General features: G+C 37.0%; 1 protein-coding gene across 1 annotated transcript; it reads left to right on the forward strand.

Moving 5' to 3' along the window:
• Positions 1-1,712: 1,712 nt before the first annotated feature.
• LOC110783882 (uncharacterized exonuclease domain-containing protein At3g15140) lies at positions 1,713-14,194 on the forward strand. Its single transcript, XM_021988266.2, has 7 exons — positions 1,713-2,067; positions 2,959-3,161; positions 4,079-4,159; positions 4,504-4,629; positions 13,103-13,226; positions 13,527-13,723; positions 13,837-14,194. The coding sequence occupies exons 1-7, from the start codon at positions 1,807-1,809 to the stop codon at positions 13,838-13,840; spliced, it is 996 nt and encodes a 331-aa protein (XP_021843958.1). The 5' UTR covers positions 1,713-1,806; the 3' UTR covers positions 13,841-14,194.
• The last annotated feature ends 4,692 nt before the right edge of the window (positions 14,195-18,886 follow it).

The following is an 18,886-nucleotide window of genomic DNA, read 5'->3' on the forward strand; positions in this document are numbered from 1 at the left end:
CAAATTTGAAATAAGTAAAAAAAAAAAATTTACCATATGAAAAAATCTATTACTTTCTACTAAAACAGACACCAAGAATGACACATGTCAATTCGTGATAGAAAATTTTTCCGCCCATTTTTTTTCCTTTCTTTCATTTATTTATTTCAATAATCTTTTATGGAAAAGATTTATTATTTTTGACTAATTTTTTATTACTACCTATTTATTTGTTCTTCAATATAAATTTTCAGGTGTAATTTTATTTCTCAAAAAATAATATTTTTAAGATCATAAAATATATTCTAATCTTATTAATCTTTTGAAAATATGTCAAGATATTTTGTATTTTGTACTACTTTATTTTTAAACAATTCTTTTGCTACTCAACTTTTTTTTTAATGGTCAAATAATAATGGGGATTGCGTACTATTTACGCCCCATATTACTCAAACCGCCCTACTATTTTGCCAATATATCCTCCTTTATTTACCCCTTCATTCAACATTTACCATCCTCATTTACCCTCTTACCTTCCCACCTCTGTCCACCATCGACGGCCAGCACCGCCGCCACCACGTCGCCGACGAAAAAATGCGTAGTAATGTTTACATGGCCAAGTCTACCGGTGGAATGTCGATTTTAATTTTTATTTTGTCTGGAAAAAAATTCAGAAACTTATGCATTTTTAGCTTGTGCCATGGTACACACTTATGAATTTTAAGAGTGTACCATGGTACAGACTTATGAGTTTTTAGCTTCGACCATGGTATAGAATTAAGCAGTTTAAGCTCGTACCATGGACGGAGCTTAAAATTCATATGTCTACGCCATGGTGTGAGTTTAATATGCATAAGTCTATATTATTTAAGGTTTTGATTTAATCTACTTGAAAAAAAATTATAAACTTATGAATTTTTAGCTCCTACCATGGTATAGACTTATGCAGTTTAAGCTCGTACCATGGCGTAGACTTATAAATTTTAAGCTCCGTCCATGGTACGAGCTTACACTGCATAAGTCTATGCCATGGTCGAAGCTAAAAACTCATAAGTCTGTACCATGGTACAAACTTAAAATTCATAATCCTGTACCATGGTACAAGCCAAAACTGAATAAGTTTCTGAAATTTTTTCCGGACAAAAAAAAAAAAAAAAAACTCTTGTGAATTCAACGTTCCATCGGTAGACTCGGCCATATAAACATTACTATGCATTTTTTCGTCGGCGACGTGGTGGCTGCGGCGGTGGTGGATGGAGGTGCTGGCCGACGGTGTTGGCCGGTGGTGGTCCGATTTGGGGTGGGAAGGTAAGAGGGTAAATGAGGATAGTAAATGTTGAATGAGGGGTAAATAAAAAAGGGTATATGGGTAAAATAGTGGGGCGGTTTTGAGTAATATGGGGCGGATTTTAGCGCTACACATAATAATTTTAGAATATATGTGAATGCACGGACCTAATCTAGTCCTACGTTAAAAACTTGACCAGACCCGATAGTTATCGCCTTATCGAGCACAATTTTGGCCAGTGGACCCGACCTGAATTTTAATGGATTTATCCGATCCAAAATTGATCTGAACCCTAAATTACCTCCTATAAAACCGATTTTAATCCGACTTGATAATACCCGACCCAAAATATCCGACCCAAATATAACTCTACCCAAAATAGAAAAGTGAGTAACCGTTTTGACAACTCTGGACTACACCGCGAGACTAGAAAAAGCCCGCCAAGGCTGCCAATCTCAACAGAAACCAAGTTTCAAAGCTCCTAATCCAACACCACAGGGCACAGGTCCACAGCATAAAAGCTTCAAAGCTCTTCAATAATGGCGTCTTCCAGGGCTTGCTTTTCCAGATTTCCACTACTTCGATCATCTTCTCTATCCTCTCCACTCCTTTTCTCTACTTTCTCTCCCTCTCTCTCTTCTCCAATTTCAACATTCCGCAAATTCAGTCGTCTCTCAGCTTCTCTCTCAACCCATGACTCAAGTACTCATCATTCTGCTGACCAGTTCCCCATTCCCAAAACCACGAAACCCATTTGGAAACCCATTTGTTTGTACTACACTCAAGGGAAATGCACCTTGGTAAGATCACTTTTGCCCTAACCTCTAATTTCATTGTCGAGATCGTTTCAGGTCTATGAACATAAAATGTGGAAGGGATTTGGGAAATTTATGATTAATGTAGAAGAGCAAGAATATTAGAAGGTTATTGACTTGTTGGGGGTTTTTTAAGTGCTTGTTATATGTGCATTCCAAGTGTTTGATGAAATGCCTGAGCTAATTCTATGAATGTAATGCTAGTTTGCTTACCCAGTTGTTTAATTTAGTTTTTGAGCTTCTAAATGACCAATTGGGTGTAACGAGGTTTATTATATTCATGGATTTGCTCAAGGACTGCCTTTTTTGTACTATTGCCGCCATTTTGCCTTTTGTCTTCTTATATTTGATGTAACTACGTCTCCTTTGAATGCCATGGATATTAAGGGGAAATATAGAAAAATTTATGTTCCGTATTTGGGGCTGCTGAGTGAATATGATCCGTTCTTAATATGAATTCATTCTGTAGTTTTGTATGTGAGAGGCGGAATTTCCCTTCTGCTGTATCCAATGATGTTTATGAGTATTTAAGAATGACAAATCAACTCGTTTCTTATGCAATAGTCATAGAACTTGAATCTTCTGAAGAATTGTTTGTTTTGCAATGTTAATTCTTTGTTAGTACAATAATACAATAGTACAGATATAAATATATAATTGTGTCTTGGAACCAATGTAACGAAAGTACGTATGCATTTCTAAAGCTGAAACCAGAAAATTGTGATGCAATTGAGCTGCGGTTGGGTTTCTTTATCTCAATTAAAAGAAAAAGACCACATCATTAGACATTAGACACACTTTTGAGTCTTGGCTAATGCGTTTTCAGATTTGTCATCACATGAAACTGCAATTTTAATCAATGAATTCAAAATGCAGATGAATGATCCTGTTCATCTGGACAAGTTCAGTCACAATTGCTCTATACCCCTCGAAGCTAATATTTCTACAGCTGAAAAGTTGCGCCCACAGAACATAGACTACTTGTTGGTGCTTGATTTGGAAGGAAAAGTTGAGATACTTGAATTCCCAGTTATGATAATGGACGCTAAAACACTGAACGTTGTTGATTTCTTCCACAGGTTTTGTTCACTTACCGTGATTTATGACATTTCTACTACCCCTCTTCCCTTCTATGATGTAGTTTTCCCCCAAAAACTTTGGTCTACACTCATGGCATGGAAGGTTGTGGTTCTCTACAATAATATGCCCTATGTTACTCGGACACGGGTACTAGTGTTGGACACTGATACGTGTCAAAGTGTCCGATTTTGCTTAATTATGAAAAATTTCCATGATTTTAGTCCAAAGTGAAGCGTCGGAGTGTCTATACCCATATACTCATATCCAGGTGTCCGAGGAAAAAATTTCCATGATTTTAGTCCAAAGTGAAGTGTTGGAGTGTCTATACCCATATACTCATATCCAGGTGTCGAGGAACCGAAACAAGTACTTGAGGTAAAATGAAGAGACCAACATAAACGGTCTTCCCTCCCCTCCGTGTAAAAGAAAATTGAAAAAGGGGATTAAAAGGATGGATTCTTGATAGGCGAAATCCCTCTTTACATTCACTTAAGAGAGACTTTGCAAAGGCTCCTCTATATTTGTATCTGTATAATCTATTTGATAGCCGGTAATAAATGGCGGTAGATTGGAATGAATTTTATTATAATTTTCTTAAGGAACGAACATTATAATTTCCATGGTAATACAATCTCATCTCTAAACTTCTGTTTTTCTTCATAAATTTTCCATTCTCACACAATACTCTCCCCAAGTGGTAATAGATGGTAATGAAAATGTATGAAGAAAAAGAGACAATATGGGGTGAGCTAGCATCATCATGGGAATGAACATTGAAATTTACATACAAATTCATTATCATTAACACCAATTATTATCGGCTACCAAACGTGTTCTTATTACTTCCATAGCAATAAGATTTTGCAGGCTGTAGCATTCTAAGTGGCTTATTTACTTCTTCTGTATATTTCTTCAGGTTTGTTAGGCCTACAAAAATGAGTGAGCAAAGGATAAAAGAATACATTGAAGGAAAATATGGCAAACTAGGTGTTGACCGGTAAGTTTCAGCTAGGTCATTTTAAACTGATATCATTCATTATCATTACTCCATTGCCTCAAAGAGGCTCCCGCAAGAAGCGGGGTAAGGGGGGGGCGGGTGTACGCAACCTTAAACTGATACCATTACCTGATTTTTTTTTTCTCATTGTTTAATGAATAAAGACCCATGACCCATCATTTTGTCTATGTACTTTTGATATTAATCTCGGAGCTCCTCTCAATTTAAAGTGCAGTTCTTTTGGCAATTTAAAGTCAATAGACAATATTGAAGGGCGTATTAATTATTGATTTTATTCTATTTCTTGGTTGTAAGGAGTTGATGCGATATTTAAATGTTTGCAGTGTTTGGCATGATACAGCTATATCTTTTAAAGAAGTCATTCAAGAATTTGAGGCTTGGATCTCTGGGCATAACTTGTGGGAAAAGGAGCTTGGTGGACCTCTAACCAGAGCTGCTTTTGTGACTTGGTGAGTATTATTTTTAAAGCAAACACATAATTTCTTTTTTCATCTGGGATTATATATGTCCCATATTGGAATCTTCGTTGTTAGTTGGAGCTAGAGAATATTTGACTGCATGGTCATTTAACCAAGTAAATTCCTGCAGTTCATATTACTTTTACGGTGCTTGAAGACTTGCGTAGTTGTATCAGGTTTAACTGGTATAAGGTCAAGATTCTCTTGTGAAATGTTAATAATTCGTAGCATATACTTGCAATTGCAGCTGTACATGGAGATTTGTAATAAGGGTAAATTTTGATTAGGATATTACATGTTTTAGTATCGTACCCATGTCCACTTGGTTACGCTTAGGAGAATATTAGCATGACTACGGGTGCAAATGAGTCGAGACTCTGAATAAACTACTCGGGGTCGGGTTCGGGTTCGGCCAAAGTTCGTTCATGTTCATTTATTTAATAAATGAGCCGAGGTTGAACAACTTTTGAAGCTCGTTCAATAAGCGAGGTTGAACAGTATGTATGCCCGTTCATTTAAGTTCATAAACAACTCGTTTATTCATGTTCATGAACAACTCGTTTTATTTATGTTCATGAACAAGCTCGTCTATTTATGTTCACAATCAAATTTCTCATACATAATTGTTTTATTATAGGTAAAACTCATATTTTGACTGTTAACAAACAAAAAAAATACTTCGTATGATAGAATAAATTTTTTAAAAATTGAATTTAAATTGTTAAATTATTGCACATTCCAAATTATGTTTACAAACGGGTTAAAACTCTGACGCACAAAGGTCGTTTATAAAAGCCCGTTTAAGAAAAAAGAGCTCGTTTATGATATGGGAACAATGTTGGTTAAGCAATTTTAAATAAACAAAGTTAGTTGCTGTTGTTTAACTTTTGGCGGGAAAAGTTGTTAGCCATTTTTTGTTTGTTAGTTCCCTTAAAATGAGGAAGTTGGTTAGAGTTTGTTAGCTGATTCATTATGACAGCTATATATTAACAAACTTGTAATTGTATTTGACAATTCAATGAATACAAACAACTTCATCTCTATCTCTCTCTCTCTCTCCTAATGATCTTCTTCTTCGTCTGAATTCTTCTTCTTCCCTGTTTCTTCTTCTGTAATTTCTTCTTCTTCTTCTTCTTCTTCATTCTGAGATCAACTGATCACCATTAAAGGGAATATTGGAGCTCCCTTATCATTGGTATCAGAGCCACTCCGCTGCTCGAATCTCAGCACAACTGGTACTGATTAATACTGGCGACTAGGAGAAAAACAGCTATGGAGGAGCAGTTCAAAAATCTGGAAAAACGCCTGGAAGAGCAAAGCTCAAAGTTAGAGGATCAAAACAAAAGAATTGATCAGAAGTTCGAGGAGATGATGAAACTAATGCAAAGTTTCAAGGACTCAGCAAACACTGAGGAGAATTCCTTTTCTAGCTCGAAGTTCCATTCTCCCAAGCCTTTAGGTATGAATCCAAAACTGAGTTTTCCTAAATTCGATGGCACTAATCCTAGAATCTGGGTGAAGAAATGTTGCAAGTATTTCTCACTGTGTAAAATACCTGATGAACAAAGAGTAGATTTGGCCTCTCTTAACATGACTGACAAAGCAGAAGGTTGGATGATGAACTATCTGTCAGTCAGAAAAAGTGTGATTGTAGACTGGAATGATTTTGTAGCTGACCTATATGTTAGATTTAGGGACAATTCTGCCCATAATGTGGTCGAAAATTTCAATAAACTGCAACAAACAGGCGCACTTGAGGATTACATTGATGAGTTTGAGAATTTAAGATCCAACATGATGATGAACAATCATGTATTGCCTGAAACATATATTTTGGAAAGTTTTGTTGGAGGATTGAAATCAGCTGTTAAGCCATTTGTTAAGGCTTTTAAACCTGACTGTATTGGTGAAGCTATAGATTTAGCCAGGCTGCAGGAGGAGAACTTGTTGATCAATGCACCTAAACCTACTTACAAACAACCAATCTACAACCCTAAACCCCTTCAATCAATACCCATATTAGCCAGCTCCAAACCCCCACTTTTGCCAACTCCACAAACTAAACCAAACACCACCCTCACCTTGACAAAATACCCTCAACAGAGAACCAGAAACTTTAAATATATTCCAGCTGATGTTAGGCAAGAGAAAATTGCAAAAGGCCTATGTTACTACTGTGATTCACCTTATGACAGAAACCATAAGTGCCAGTTTAGGGAACCACAACTGTTCACTGTAGAAATTCCAGGAGAAATTGAGGAGCTGAGTGATGTAGAGGACTTGGATGTGGGAGAAAAGGATGCCAATGAACCACAAATTTCCATGAGTGCCTTATCTGGTAGCCAAGGGTTTAGCACCATGAGAGTAAGGGGGTTAGTAAAAGGGAAATCCATTCAAATTCTGATTGATTCAGGAAGCACACACAACTTTGTAGATCTGAATGTTGCTCAGAAGTTGGGGTGTGTGGTGGAGAAGATACCTCCTCAAGCCATAACTGTAGCTGATGGCAACCATTTGGCATGCCAACACATCTGCAAGGGTTTCTCTTGGACCATGCAGGATATTGTGTTTGAAACTGATGTTCTCCTTATTCCACTAGGGAGTTGTGACATGGTATTAGGAATACAATGGCTAAGTTTGTTGGGTGCTATTTCTTGGGATTTTAAACAATTACAGATGGAGTTTACTTGGCAAGGCAAGCAGATTCTGTTAAAGGGAATTCCTAGCAAAAGAATGAAGGTGATAGAAGGTGAACCTTCTTCCAAACTATTCTCTACAGCAGCCCATTTGTGTCTCATACAAGTACATGATTCCAGTTGTGGGAATTTGGAAACTTCTGGTACCCATTCTCAAGCTAATTCTGGTAATTGGGAAGAATTGGAAGAACTTAAAGTGACTTATAAGTGTGTGTTTGAGGATCCTGTTGACTTACCTCCATTAAGAGGGGTGTTTGATCATTCCATTCCACTCTTACCAGAGGCAAATCCAGTCAACATCAGACCTTACAGATATCCACTCAAGCAAAGAGATGTCATAGAGCAGTTGGTACAAGAGATGTTGGATAGGGGAATTATACAGAACAGTGCATCTCCATTTGCTTCACCAGTTGTTTTAGTAGGCAAGAAGGATGGAACATGGAGATTGTGTGTGGATTACAGGGAACTCAATAACAGGACAGTCAAAAACAAATTTCCTATTCCTGTTATTGATGAATTACTAGATGAATTGTCAGGTGCCACTGTGTTTTCTAAGTTGGATTTAAGGGCTGGGTATCATCAGATGAGGGTTCAACCTTCAGACATTTACAAAACAGCTTTTAAAACTCATACAGGGCATTATGAATTCTTGGTAATGCCCTTTGGCCTCACTAATGCTCCTGCATCTTTTCAGAACTGGATGAATCAGGTGTTCAAGCCATTACTCAGAAAATGTGTTTTGGTGTTTTTTGATGATATATTGGTTTACAGCAGAACCATTGATGATCATTGGTCCCATCTTGCTGCAGTTTTTGAATTAATGAAGAACAATCAGATGTTTGCTAAACTCAGCAAGTGTGTGTTTGCTACAGACAAGGTGGAATATCTAGGTCATTATATCTCTGCTATGGGTGTCCAAACAGATCCACAAAAGATTCATGCAGTGCAAAGTTGGCCAATTCCTGCTACTGTAAAAGAACTTAGGGGATTCTTAGGTTTGGCTGGTTATTACAGAAAGTTTGTAAAAGGGTATGCTATGATCAGTAAACCATTGACAGACCAGTTGAAAAAGAACAGTTTTCAGTGGTGTGATCAAGCACAGGTGGCTTTTGAAGCTCTCAAAACTGCTTTGGTAACAGCTCCAGTTTTAGCTGTACCTAACTTTGATAAACAATTCATAGTAGAGACTGATGCATCACAGAAGGGGATTGGTGCTGTACTTATGCAAGATGGTCACCCCCTAGCTTACATTAGCAGATCACTAGGGCCAAAATGGCAGAAGTTATCAGTCTATGAAAAAGAGCTCCTGGCAATTGTTTTTGCAGTTCAAAAGTGGGAACAATACCTCATGGGCAGCCATTTTTTGATCAGAACAGATCAGAAGAGCCTTAAATGGTTGCTACAGCAAAAAATCTCTACACCATTCCAACAGTTCTGGCTGTCCAAATTAATGGGTTTTGACTATGAGATACAGTACAAGAGTGGGAAGGAAAACATTGCTGCTGATGCTCTCTCTAGGGTGCAAGGATCTGAAGTGTTACTAATGGCATTATCTATAGTGGATTCTAACTTGTCTACTTTGATATTGGCCAGCTATCAGTTGGATGACACTCTCAAAACAGTCTTTCAATCTCTCACTGATGGACAAGTAGTGGAAGGATTTCAGTTACAGAATGGTCTTCTTAGGAAGAACAACAGAATTCTGGTGGGTCCTGATGTTGTTCTTAGAAATAAAATCATCAGTTGGCAACATGCATCACCTGAGAGTGGCCATGGAGGAAGAGAACTCACTATTCACAGAATCAAAGCCATTTTCAGTTGGAAAGGGTTGACCAAGGATGTGAGACAATTTGTGAGAAATTGTGTGACTTGTCAAGCTTCAAAATATGACACTTCTGCATACCCAGGGCTGCTTCAACCATTACCTATTCCTGAAGAAGTTTGGCTTGATGTCTCTATGGATTTCATTACTGGATTGCCAAAATCAGGGGGCAAAGAAGTAATTTTTGTGGTTGTGGATAGATTGAGTAAGTATGCTCATTTCATGGCTCTTACACATCCATACACTGCTGTGACAGTTGCACAGTGCTACTTGGACAATGTGTTCAAGCATCATGGTTGGCCAAGATCAATTGTGAGTGATAGGGATTCTATTTTCCTAAGCAATTTCTGGAAGAGTTTATTCTCTTTACATGGCACTGAATTCTTGTTATCTAGTGCATATCACCCACAAACAGATGGGCAAACTGAGGTAGTCAACAGGTGTTTGGAGAATTATTTGAGATGTATGACTGGTGAACATCCAACTGACTGGCATATGTGGCTTCCTATGGCTGAGTGGTGGTATAATACCCACTTTCACACTTCCAGCCAGATCACCCCTTATGAAGTGGTGTACAACCAGCCCCCACCCCTTCATTTACCCTATTTACCACAGGAGTCTTCTAATGATGAGGTGGATAGGAGCATGCTAAGAAGAGAACTAATGATTGATACTCTCAAGTTCCACTTAACTAAAGCTCAAGAAAGAATGAAGGTGCAGGCTGATAGACATAGAACAGAAAGGGTGTTTGCTATTGGTGATTGGGTATGGCTTAAACTTCAAGCCTATAGGCAACAGTCAGTCCAAAGGAGGTCCAATCAGAAGTTGGCACATCAGTATTATGGTCCCTTTAAAGTTCTTGCTGTCATTGGTAAGGTAGCTTACAAACTCCAGTTACCTCCTGATGCTAAGATCCATGATACTTTCCATGTTTCTCAACTCAAGAAATTCAGGGGTTCTCTCCCTATTGTGGCTCATATTCCTGAATGGTTTCAGGGCATTGATTTGTCTAAAAATCCCTTGAAACCTGTTGCTGTTCTTCAGACAAGGGTAATCAAGTTCCAGAATGCACCTCAAGTTCAATATTTAGTTCATTGGCAAGGTTTTGCAGCTCATGAAGCTACCTGGGAAATTGCTTCTGAATTCGAAGAGAAGTTTCCCTCTTTTGTTCTTCAGACTTGAGGACAAGTCAGTTAAGGGGGAGAGCTATGATATGGGAACAATGTTGGTTAAGCAATTTTAAATAAACAAAGTTAGTTGCTGTTGTTTAACTTTTGGCGGGAAAAGTTGTTAGCCATTTTTTGTTTGTTAGTTCCCTTAAAATGAGGAAGTTGGTTAGAGTTTGTTAGCTGATTCATTATGACAGCTATATATTAACAAACTTGTAATTGTATTTGACAATTCAATGAATACAAACAACTTCATCTCTATCTCTCTCTCTCTCTCCTAATGATCTTCTTCTTCGTCTGAATTCTTCTTCTTCCCTGTTTCTTCTTCTGTAATTTCTTCTTCTTCTTCTTCTTCTTCTTCATTCTGAGATCAACTGATCACCATTAAAGGGAATATTGGAGCTCCCTTATCAGTTTATGAACTTGACCCAATTAATAAACAAGACGTTTACGAACCGTATACGAACACTAAATCTCTTAAGTCAACCGAGCTTGAACAAATTTTTAAGTTCGGTTGAAAACTCGTAGCTCGGACTGGAGCTCACCTAAATTAAATGAACATGAAAACGAACAGGATAGTACTGGCTCGGCTCATTTGCACCCCTAAGCATGTGCTGAATGCTGAATTTTGAAATCTTCAAGCTGTCAAGTTTTTGGTGATGGCATTATGTCAAGTGATGATTTGCCGTGTATATTCAGCATGCAAGATTCATGTTTGAAAACCATGACTTAGTCATGTACTTCCTGGTCTTTTCCTTAACCCCAAACTGTCTTCAATTCCTTACGACTTGCATGGCACTCCCTTCGTTTTTTTTAAATGCATCATTTGGATGGTTATTTTTATGGATGGTTTTTTTTAAAAATATGCATCACTTTTACATTTAGTAACTTTCTATCATATTTTATTATTTCTTTCTCTTTCATTAATCGGCACTCATAATATTTTATTGTTTCCCTCTCTCTCGTGGTCCCACTTAAATGAACCAAAAAAAATATAATCTCTCATATGTTACTATCATGGTCTCCACTGTTTTTCTTTAATAAATAAATTATCTATTTGCCCACTTGCACCATTTGATAATATTTTTACATGGGCCTCCTAAAACTACTTGCCCATGCAAAGTGACGCATTAAAAAGAAAATGAAGGGAGTATTTCCAGTTTGAAACCTTTTTGATCTCCGAGTTTTACTTACATTCTGATTAATCGAGGGACCAAGTAACGAATCAGTTTCAGTGTTACACAGATGATTCAGGTGGTTAATTAGTAGTCGGTAAGTTGCCTAACCCTTCAATGATTGAAATCCCAAACTCTTAATTGTCCAGCTCTAATGTAAAGTCTCGCACCCCAAACTCAGATACAGTAACCAAATCAAGTTTGAGTACTTCACGCCTCAAGGCTCAATCCATAATATCAGGATACAAGATACCCATTGTATCCCACAAATGTCTAACACCCACCCACATTTAATTACCATGGCTAACAAATCCCTCAATTATTTCTCTCTCCTACCTACTTGGGTGAGCACATGAGTTAGAGTCCTATTAATTCTTGGATAAATAGATTGTCCAATATTCTACGTAGGACTAACATTCAAGAATGGAGGCAATAGTATGGATCCTTTATGTTAAATATTGAAGTGTGTGTCTCACAAGTTTGACAGTATGAACGTGTGAAGATTGAAAAAAGGACGAAAGAATGAAACTAGATGCTCAAGAACTAGTGCTGATGCGTGAAAGATTGTACATTGCACTGCAAATGTTATTGCTCAGGCATATGCATGCTTAGCGACCAAGGAGTTGGCTAGAATATGCTTAGTGCTCTACGCTTAACAACTCTTAGGATTTGAGTTATTTAGTTAACTTCTGTATCCGTCAGAATCAGCAGTAGCAGTTAGTGTATAAAGAGTCTCAGTGTGCATGAAAATATTGGGATTATTGTGATGCAATACAACCATATAGAATGTAGACCTTTCAAGGTTCAAAACTGACCCTTTTCAGTTTCCTTTCCATATCATTTTGCTTTCTAGATGGAAATGTTTGTTTTGAACAGAGTGCGCGACTTGCAGGTTTTATATTGTTAGTGGCTTTTGTTAAGTAGAAGCTAAGTGCTGACACAATCTATACCATAAACATTTGTTTCCCATAAACTACTTTCAAGATCCATCTTTCTACCTGTCAACATTCAGAAACATATCCTTGATTTTGTTTTGCAGCAAGGTAGGCTTTTATATCACAAGACAAATTTCACTCTTCCAAAATGGTGATGTTCAGCATATCTTACAAGGAAGGTGCCTAGAAGTGAAAACAGAAAGCTGTCTCTTAGAAAACTTGACAATTTTGGTTGAAAACTTGAAGTAAAACTAAATAAGAGCATATACTTTAAGGATGGAAGCTGTAATTGTGTTTTTTTTCTCAAGAAACTACTTTATAGGAAGTATATGTTATTGGCTTCAAGGGATTTTATGTTTGTGTTGCATTTGGGATCTATACAAGGCTGCCTTTGAAAATGTTGTAATATTAAAATTGTGGAACCACTTTTTGGCTCTACAAAAGTTTCCCGATGCTCTCATTGGGATAATCAACACATTAGCTAGTTGGAAGAGTTACATGCCTGGACAAGTGAAAGTCATGCCCTTATCGTTTTTGTTTCTGTGATTTTTCTCTGTTCTCTTTTTAGGTGTTACTTCCTTAAAACTCCTTGATTCTCACATCATTAGAAATAGAGTATTTAGGCTGCAGATTAACAACGTAACTGACATTTCATTTACTGTTACAGTGGCAACTGGGACATCAAAACGAAAATTCCTGAGCAGTGTCAAGTATGTGACATGCAGGTTCCCTCTTATTTTATGGAGTGGATTAATTTGAAGGATATCTACTTGAACTTCTATAATAGCACGGTAGGTTCCTGGTGACAATTTTATGGAGTGTGGGCATAGGAGTTAATCTTGGCTTATGAATTGCAATCTGTATGCCTGACAGCCTGACTGATTAGCAAGTTGAAAGTGTTTGTATTTCTTGCATTCTAATAAGTCATAATTAATTACTTAAATCGGTTATGCAATTTTGCGAATCAGGTCTAAGATAATTTCTAAGTTCTGACTTGTAATTTTCCACTAGTTAAAGACTACGGCTTTGTTGGATCTATCTTTTCTCTTTTGTCCTTACGTTCCAGTTGACTTGCTAATTTATTATGCCAGGCAAAAGGAATGAGGACCATGTTGGATGAACTTAAAATTCCTTTATCGGGAAGACATCACCTAGGAATCGATGATACAAAGAACATAACAAGGGTGGTACAACGGATGCTAGCAGATGGTGCATTAATGCAGATTACTGCCAGGAGGAGTCCTGCAAGTCCCAGAAGTGTTGATTTTCTTTTCAAAAATCGTATTAGGTATCATTGTTTGTGTATTCTTAAGTCATAAGTTGTGGTTGAGCTTGTTGATATTTTTTCTTGCATGTTTAAATGTATAAACGTCGAGTTGATGTCCCTCTCTGTCTCTATAGGTGAATTTCAGTTCAGTTTACAAGCAGCTGCAGTTAATCCTGTCTTGCAAAGCTTGAAGATATGGGAGATAGCAACTACTGAATGACACCAGTGGATTCTTTCATGAGGAAGTTCTGGAGCTTCTAGAATAGAGGGATGCATGTTGTATACGGAATGGAAGAGGAATGTGTTGTACATATATTGCATGAAATTAAACCTTTTTGTCCCATATTTGTGCTAAGCCTTTTATTGGTTCACAATACCATTGATAGGACCTCACTAGTTTTAAAAATTAGAAATGTACTTGTATAAATTACGGAGTAGGTTATTTCGACTTTTCGACTTTTACCCCCTAAAAAGTTCGATTTGTACCCCCTACTTTTATTTTATTTTTGAAAATTTGATTTTTGCCATCAATTAGATCACTCTCATCAATGGGGGGAAAAAAATCTCACTAATATCTCTCTATCACTTTCTTACCCCTCCACATCACTTTTCTCACAAACAAAATTTTCTACAAAAATTTCATCTCCACCAAAGAACTAAAAAAAAATTCTCACCACTCTTACTTTTACTATTCACTAAACCCCACCACACTTTCTATCTTTCACATACTCCATCCATTTTATATTTTATTCAACTATATTAATAAATTAAATGAATTATAACACTTAATTAAGATAGATTATTTTATTTATGTTAAGTATTTTATTTACGAATAATGATTTCTAGAGAGTGAAAAATGAATTTTGAAAGTGTGTCAAAATAAAGTAAAATGGGTCTCTATTTATATATCTTGAAATTTTATAACCGTTGGTATAATTTTTTTTTATTAATTATTTTCGGCATTAATCTTTTTTTGGAATTAAATTGTCATTTATTGCTTTCTAAAGGGAATATCCAAATTGGCAACAACTTTAAAGTGATTCTGCAGCATTTGTCGGCTGACTTTTCGCCACAATGGGACCACAAATTGTGGTGAGCTAATAGACAGAAAAGAATGCCACGCGGGGATATTTCATTTTACTCGTGAGATAATTTAATTCTCCCCATTGGTGTGGTGTGCGAACTATATTAATTTCACCGTTTTTCACTCGTGAGAAATTTTTTTCCTCACTGGTGAGAGTGCTTTTAACGATTCAGTCTAAATATCTGTTAGTAGGGCCACATCTTTGTTTAACCTCTTTCCCCTTCTTTTACTTCTTTTTAAGCTCAATTTAATATATATATATATATATATATATATATATATATATATATATATATATATATATATATATATATATATATATATATATATATAATATAAAAAAAAAAAATCAATCCCCCTTCCCCCACATTCCTACCTAAAGAGCATAGCCAATGGATGACCAAAATATTTTGGCCATCAAATAAATAACTATTTTCTACTCTTCCAACTCAACCATGACCAAAGCCTATGACCAACAATGCCCAAATATCCCCAATTCTTGCCCAATTTATTTTGGACACCATTTTATCTCTCTTACTTTTAGCCTGCCCCACCATAATTCTTTGTTATTCATCTTCAAGAAAAATGTTGGATTGTTTAGAATAAAATAGATTACGTATATAGTTTAGAAGATTTGGGTAAATGAAAAGTTTTGTAAAAATACTTCAATATCGGTCTCATTTTATAGAGAAAAAAAAAATAAAGCCGTTATCATAAGTTTTGTACTTTTTTACATTGTATAATCTCAGATATTACCATTTGAAATTTTTATGACGTTAATAATTATTTTCAAATGAAATCAAATATAGTCGTTGATTTTGGTTGATGTCAAATATATTGCAAGTCGTTGATTTTGGTTGATGTCAAATATATTGCAAGCCATTGATTTTGGCTGATCTATCCTTGCATGGTGTGGATTGTCAGTAATTTTGTTTTATTCTCCACAAATTATTACACGTGTCTATCTTACATTGTATGCCATGAAATTGAATTTGGTCGTGGGGACGACCTGGTCATCCATCCCTCTCTCTTTATTTCACCCCTCTTCTCATTTTTTTTCCCCTTTCTCTTACCTCACGCCGTGCCACAGACCCCCGCTGGCCACACTCTTACTTTCCTATTCCAATTCACAACAAGTCAACAACACAACACTCATCTTCTTCTTCAAACACCATTTTCTTTATCCTCAACCCTCCAATGGCTTCCCTCATTTTCTCTCTCCCCTCCCTCTCTCTCCAACTCTTGTTTTCTCTCTCCTCAACTCTCACCCCCCCATCTCAACAAACAACCTTCAACATACCAATACTTGACCCGAATCTACCACGACTTCTAACACGCTCAACTCATAATATGCTAATATAACTAAAGGTATAAAAAAAGCACAAAAAAGAAGGAAGTACGAAATTAAAGAGAGGGAAATTGATTTGTGTGTGTCAATTGAGGTTAAAGGAAGTGAAAGAAAGGATAAATGAAGGAAAATCATGGAAAATTTATTTGGACGGAATCAGTTAAATGGTGAAAAAAATTAAAATTTCAACTTTTTTTAGGTGGTAAAACACAACTCTATTTTAGTAGGTGATAAAAAACAAATCGAGCATTTTTTAGGTGGTAAAAGTAATTCAATATGATAAAAAACATCGAGTTGTTAAACAAAATAATTTAAATTCATGCTTTTTTAAAAGTTCAAGTTAACTTTTGTTTTATTATAAGGTCAAATGATATCTTTAATTTTGCTCAATTTATACTAATATTTTAAAACAAGAAAATTTACATACCATAAAGCCGCATTTTCTGTTCATCCAATGTATTTAAAATTTTCTTTTTTCTTATAAAAAACATTATACACATTCCCCTTCCCTTTAGTTTTTTTTAATTAAACTATCATGTCTTTTCATTCTTACTTTTATTAGTTTCAAATTTCAATACTCGTTGAACAATTTTCATTGGACTCCATATTAATATTATATCGTTGTTTCAATATATTTTCATTGTGCATTCCTCCTTTTATCACGTAGAAAAATATAACCCTTTTTCTAAGTGAACGCATAGATTCCACAGGATAAAAACTAATTATTTTTTTAAAACAAAGATATATTATCGTTAGAGAGAATTTCAAATTGAATATTCCGTATATATTTAGATAGAGAAACATACAAATTGATGATGTTGTTGTTCCAATCAATGAAGATTGGTTATGCCGTTCGGACTGAAGAACGCGGGGGTTACGTATCAAAGAACAGCCACAGGCATTATGAGTGACATGATTCATAGAGAAATCGAGTTATATGTCGACGACATGATTGTCAAATCCAAAGAGCGACATGAGCATACCGCGATACTTCGAAAATTCTTCAATAGGCTCAGGCTATACAATATGAGGCTCAATCCTCAAAAATGTGCATTCGGGGTAACGTCAGGCAAGTTGCTCGGGTATGTCATCAGTTCTCGGGGCATCGAGGCTGATCCTTCAAAAATCAAGAACATTATAGAGATGAAACCGCCAGCGAATGAGAAAGAAATTAAATTCGGGGGTTCCTTACAATACATCAGCAGGTTCATTTCAAAGCTCACTATGATTTGTGAACCAGTATTTTGAAAGCTCCGCAAGAGTGAGCCCAAGGTCTGGGACGAAGACTGTCAACATGCGTTTGACACTATCAAAGACTACCTTTCGAACCCGTCAGTGCTAAAGCCGGCAATACCAGGGATTCCCCTCAGGCTTTACCTTACAAAACCAGATTCGGCAGTAGGGGCCATGCTTGCCCAGGAGATTGATGGAAAAGAGAATGTCGTATACTACATAAGCAAAAAGTTGATCGAGTACGAAACCCGATATACTCAACTCGAGAGGCTCATTATCGCCTTGGTTTGGGCCACAAAGAAACTACGGCACTACATGCTCTCCCATACAGTGTATGTAATTAGCAAAGCGGATCGTCTCAAGTACCTGTTTGAAAAACCAGCTCTCAACGGACGGTTGTCCAGATGGTTGGTCATGCTAGCGGAATTCGATCTTAAATACACCCCTCAAAAATCTATCAAGGGTTCAGCAGTCTCAGACTTCCGACTGTTCCATCGAGGCAGAAGAGGAGGATTATGACTTACCCGACGAGCAAATCCTAATGACAAGCGATGACAGTTGGTCGCTACACTTTGACGGTGCCTCAAATCAAAACGGATGTGGTGTTGGAGTGATTCTAGTAGCCCTAGACGACATTCACATTCCTATGTCAGCAAAACTGCAATTCAACGTCACAAACAATGCGGCAGAATATGAAGCATGAATTATGGGCCTGGAAGCCGCCTTAGCATTTGGTGTCCAGAAACTTCGAGTGTACGGGGATTCCTCCCTAATTATCAATCAAATTTCCGGCAAGTGGAAAGTAAGAAGCGAAAGCTTGGCCCCATACCAGTCTTATCTTGAAAAGCTGTCTGAGCAAGTAGAAGAGCTTCGCTACACATACCTCCCGAGAGAGGAGAATCAATTCGCCGACGCACTGGCAAAGCTGACATCAATGATCAACATTCCAAATGGCAAGGCTGAAATGCCACTTACAATTGAAACGCGTCAAGAAGCAGCATATGTCCATGCTATTGACGACATCGAGCCTGACAGAGATGAGCCTTGGTTTACAGACATTCAAAGGTATTTGCAAAACTCTGAGTGTCCCCCGCACTTTTCAAGCAAGAGTCAAAGGGCTTTACGTCTACAATGAGGCAATTTCGTCATACAAGGCGACGTTTTATACAAGAGGTCCTATAGCGGCCCCAATCTCCAATGTGTTGATAAAAACGAAGCACAAAGAGTCATGGACACCGTACATGCCGGAGTCTGTGGTACCCACATGAATCGGAAGATGTTGGCCCTCAAAGTTGTCACGGCTTGATACTATTGGACCACCCTAGAACGGGATTGTTACTTCTTTGTCAAAAAATGTCATACCTGCCAAAATTGTGAGAATCTAAAGCACATTCCCCCCGTCCTTGCTATATTCTCAGTCATCACCATGGCCATTCTCAGCTTGGGGTATCGACGTCATCGGCAAAATCACTCCAACAGGCACCGGGCGTCATGAGTTCATATTGGTCGCAATCGACTA

Source organism: Spinacia oleracea, chromosome 4 (assembly GCF_020520425.1).
Source record: "Spinacia oleracea cultivar Varoflay chromosome 4, BTI_SOV_V1, whole genome shotgun sequence".
Classification (NCBI taxonomy): domain Eukaryota; kingdom Viridiplantae; phylum Streptophyta; class Magnoliopsida; order Caryophyllales; family Amaranthaceae; genus Spinacia; species Spinacia oleracea.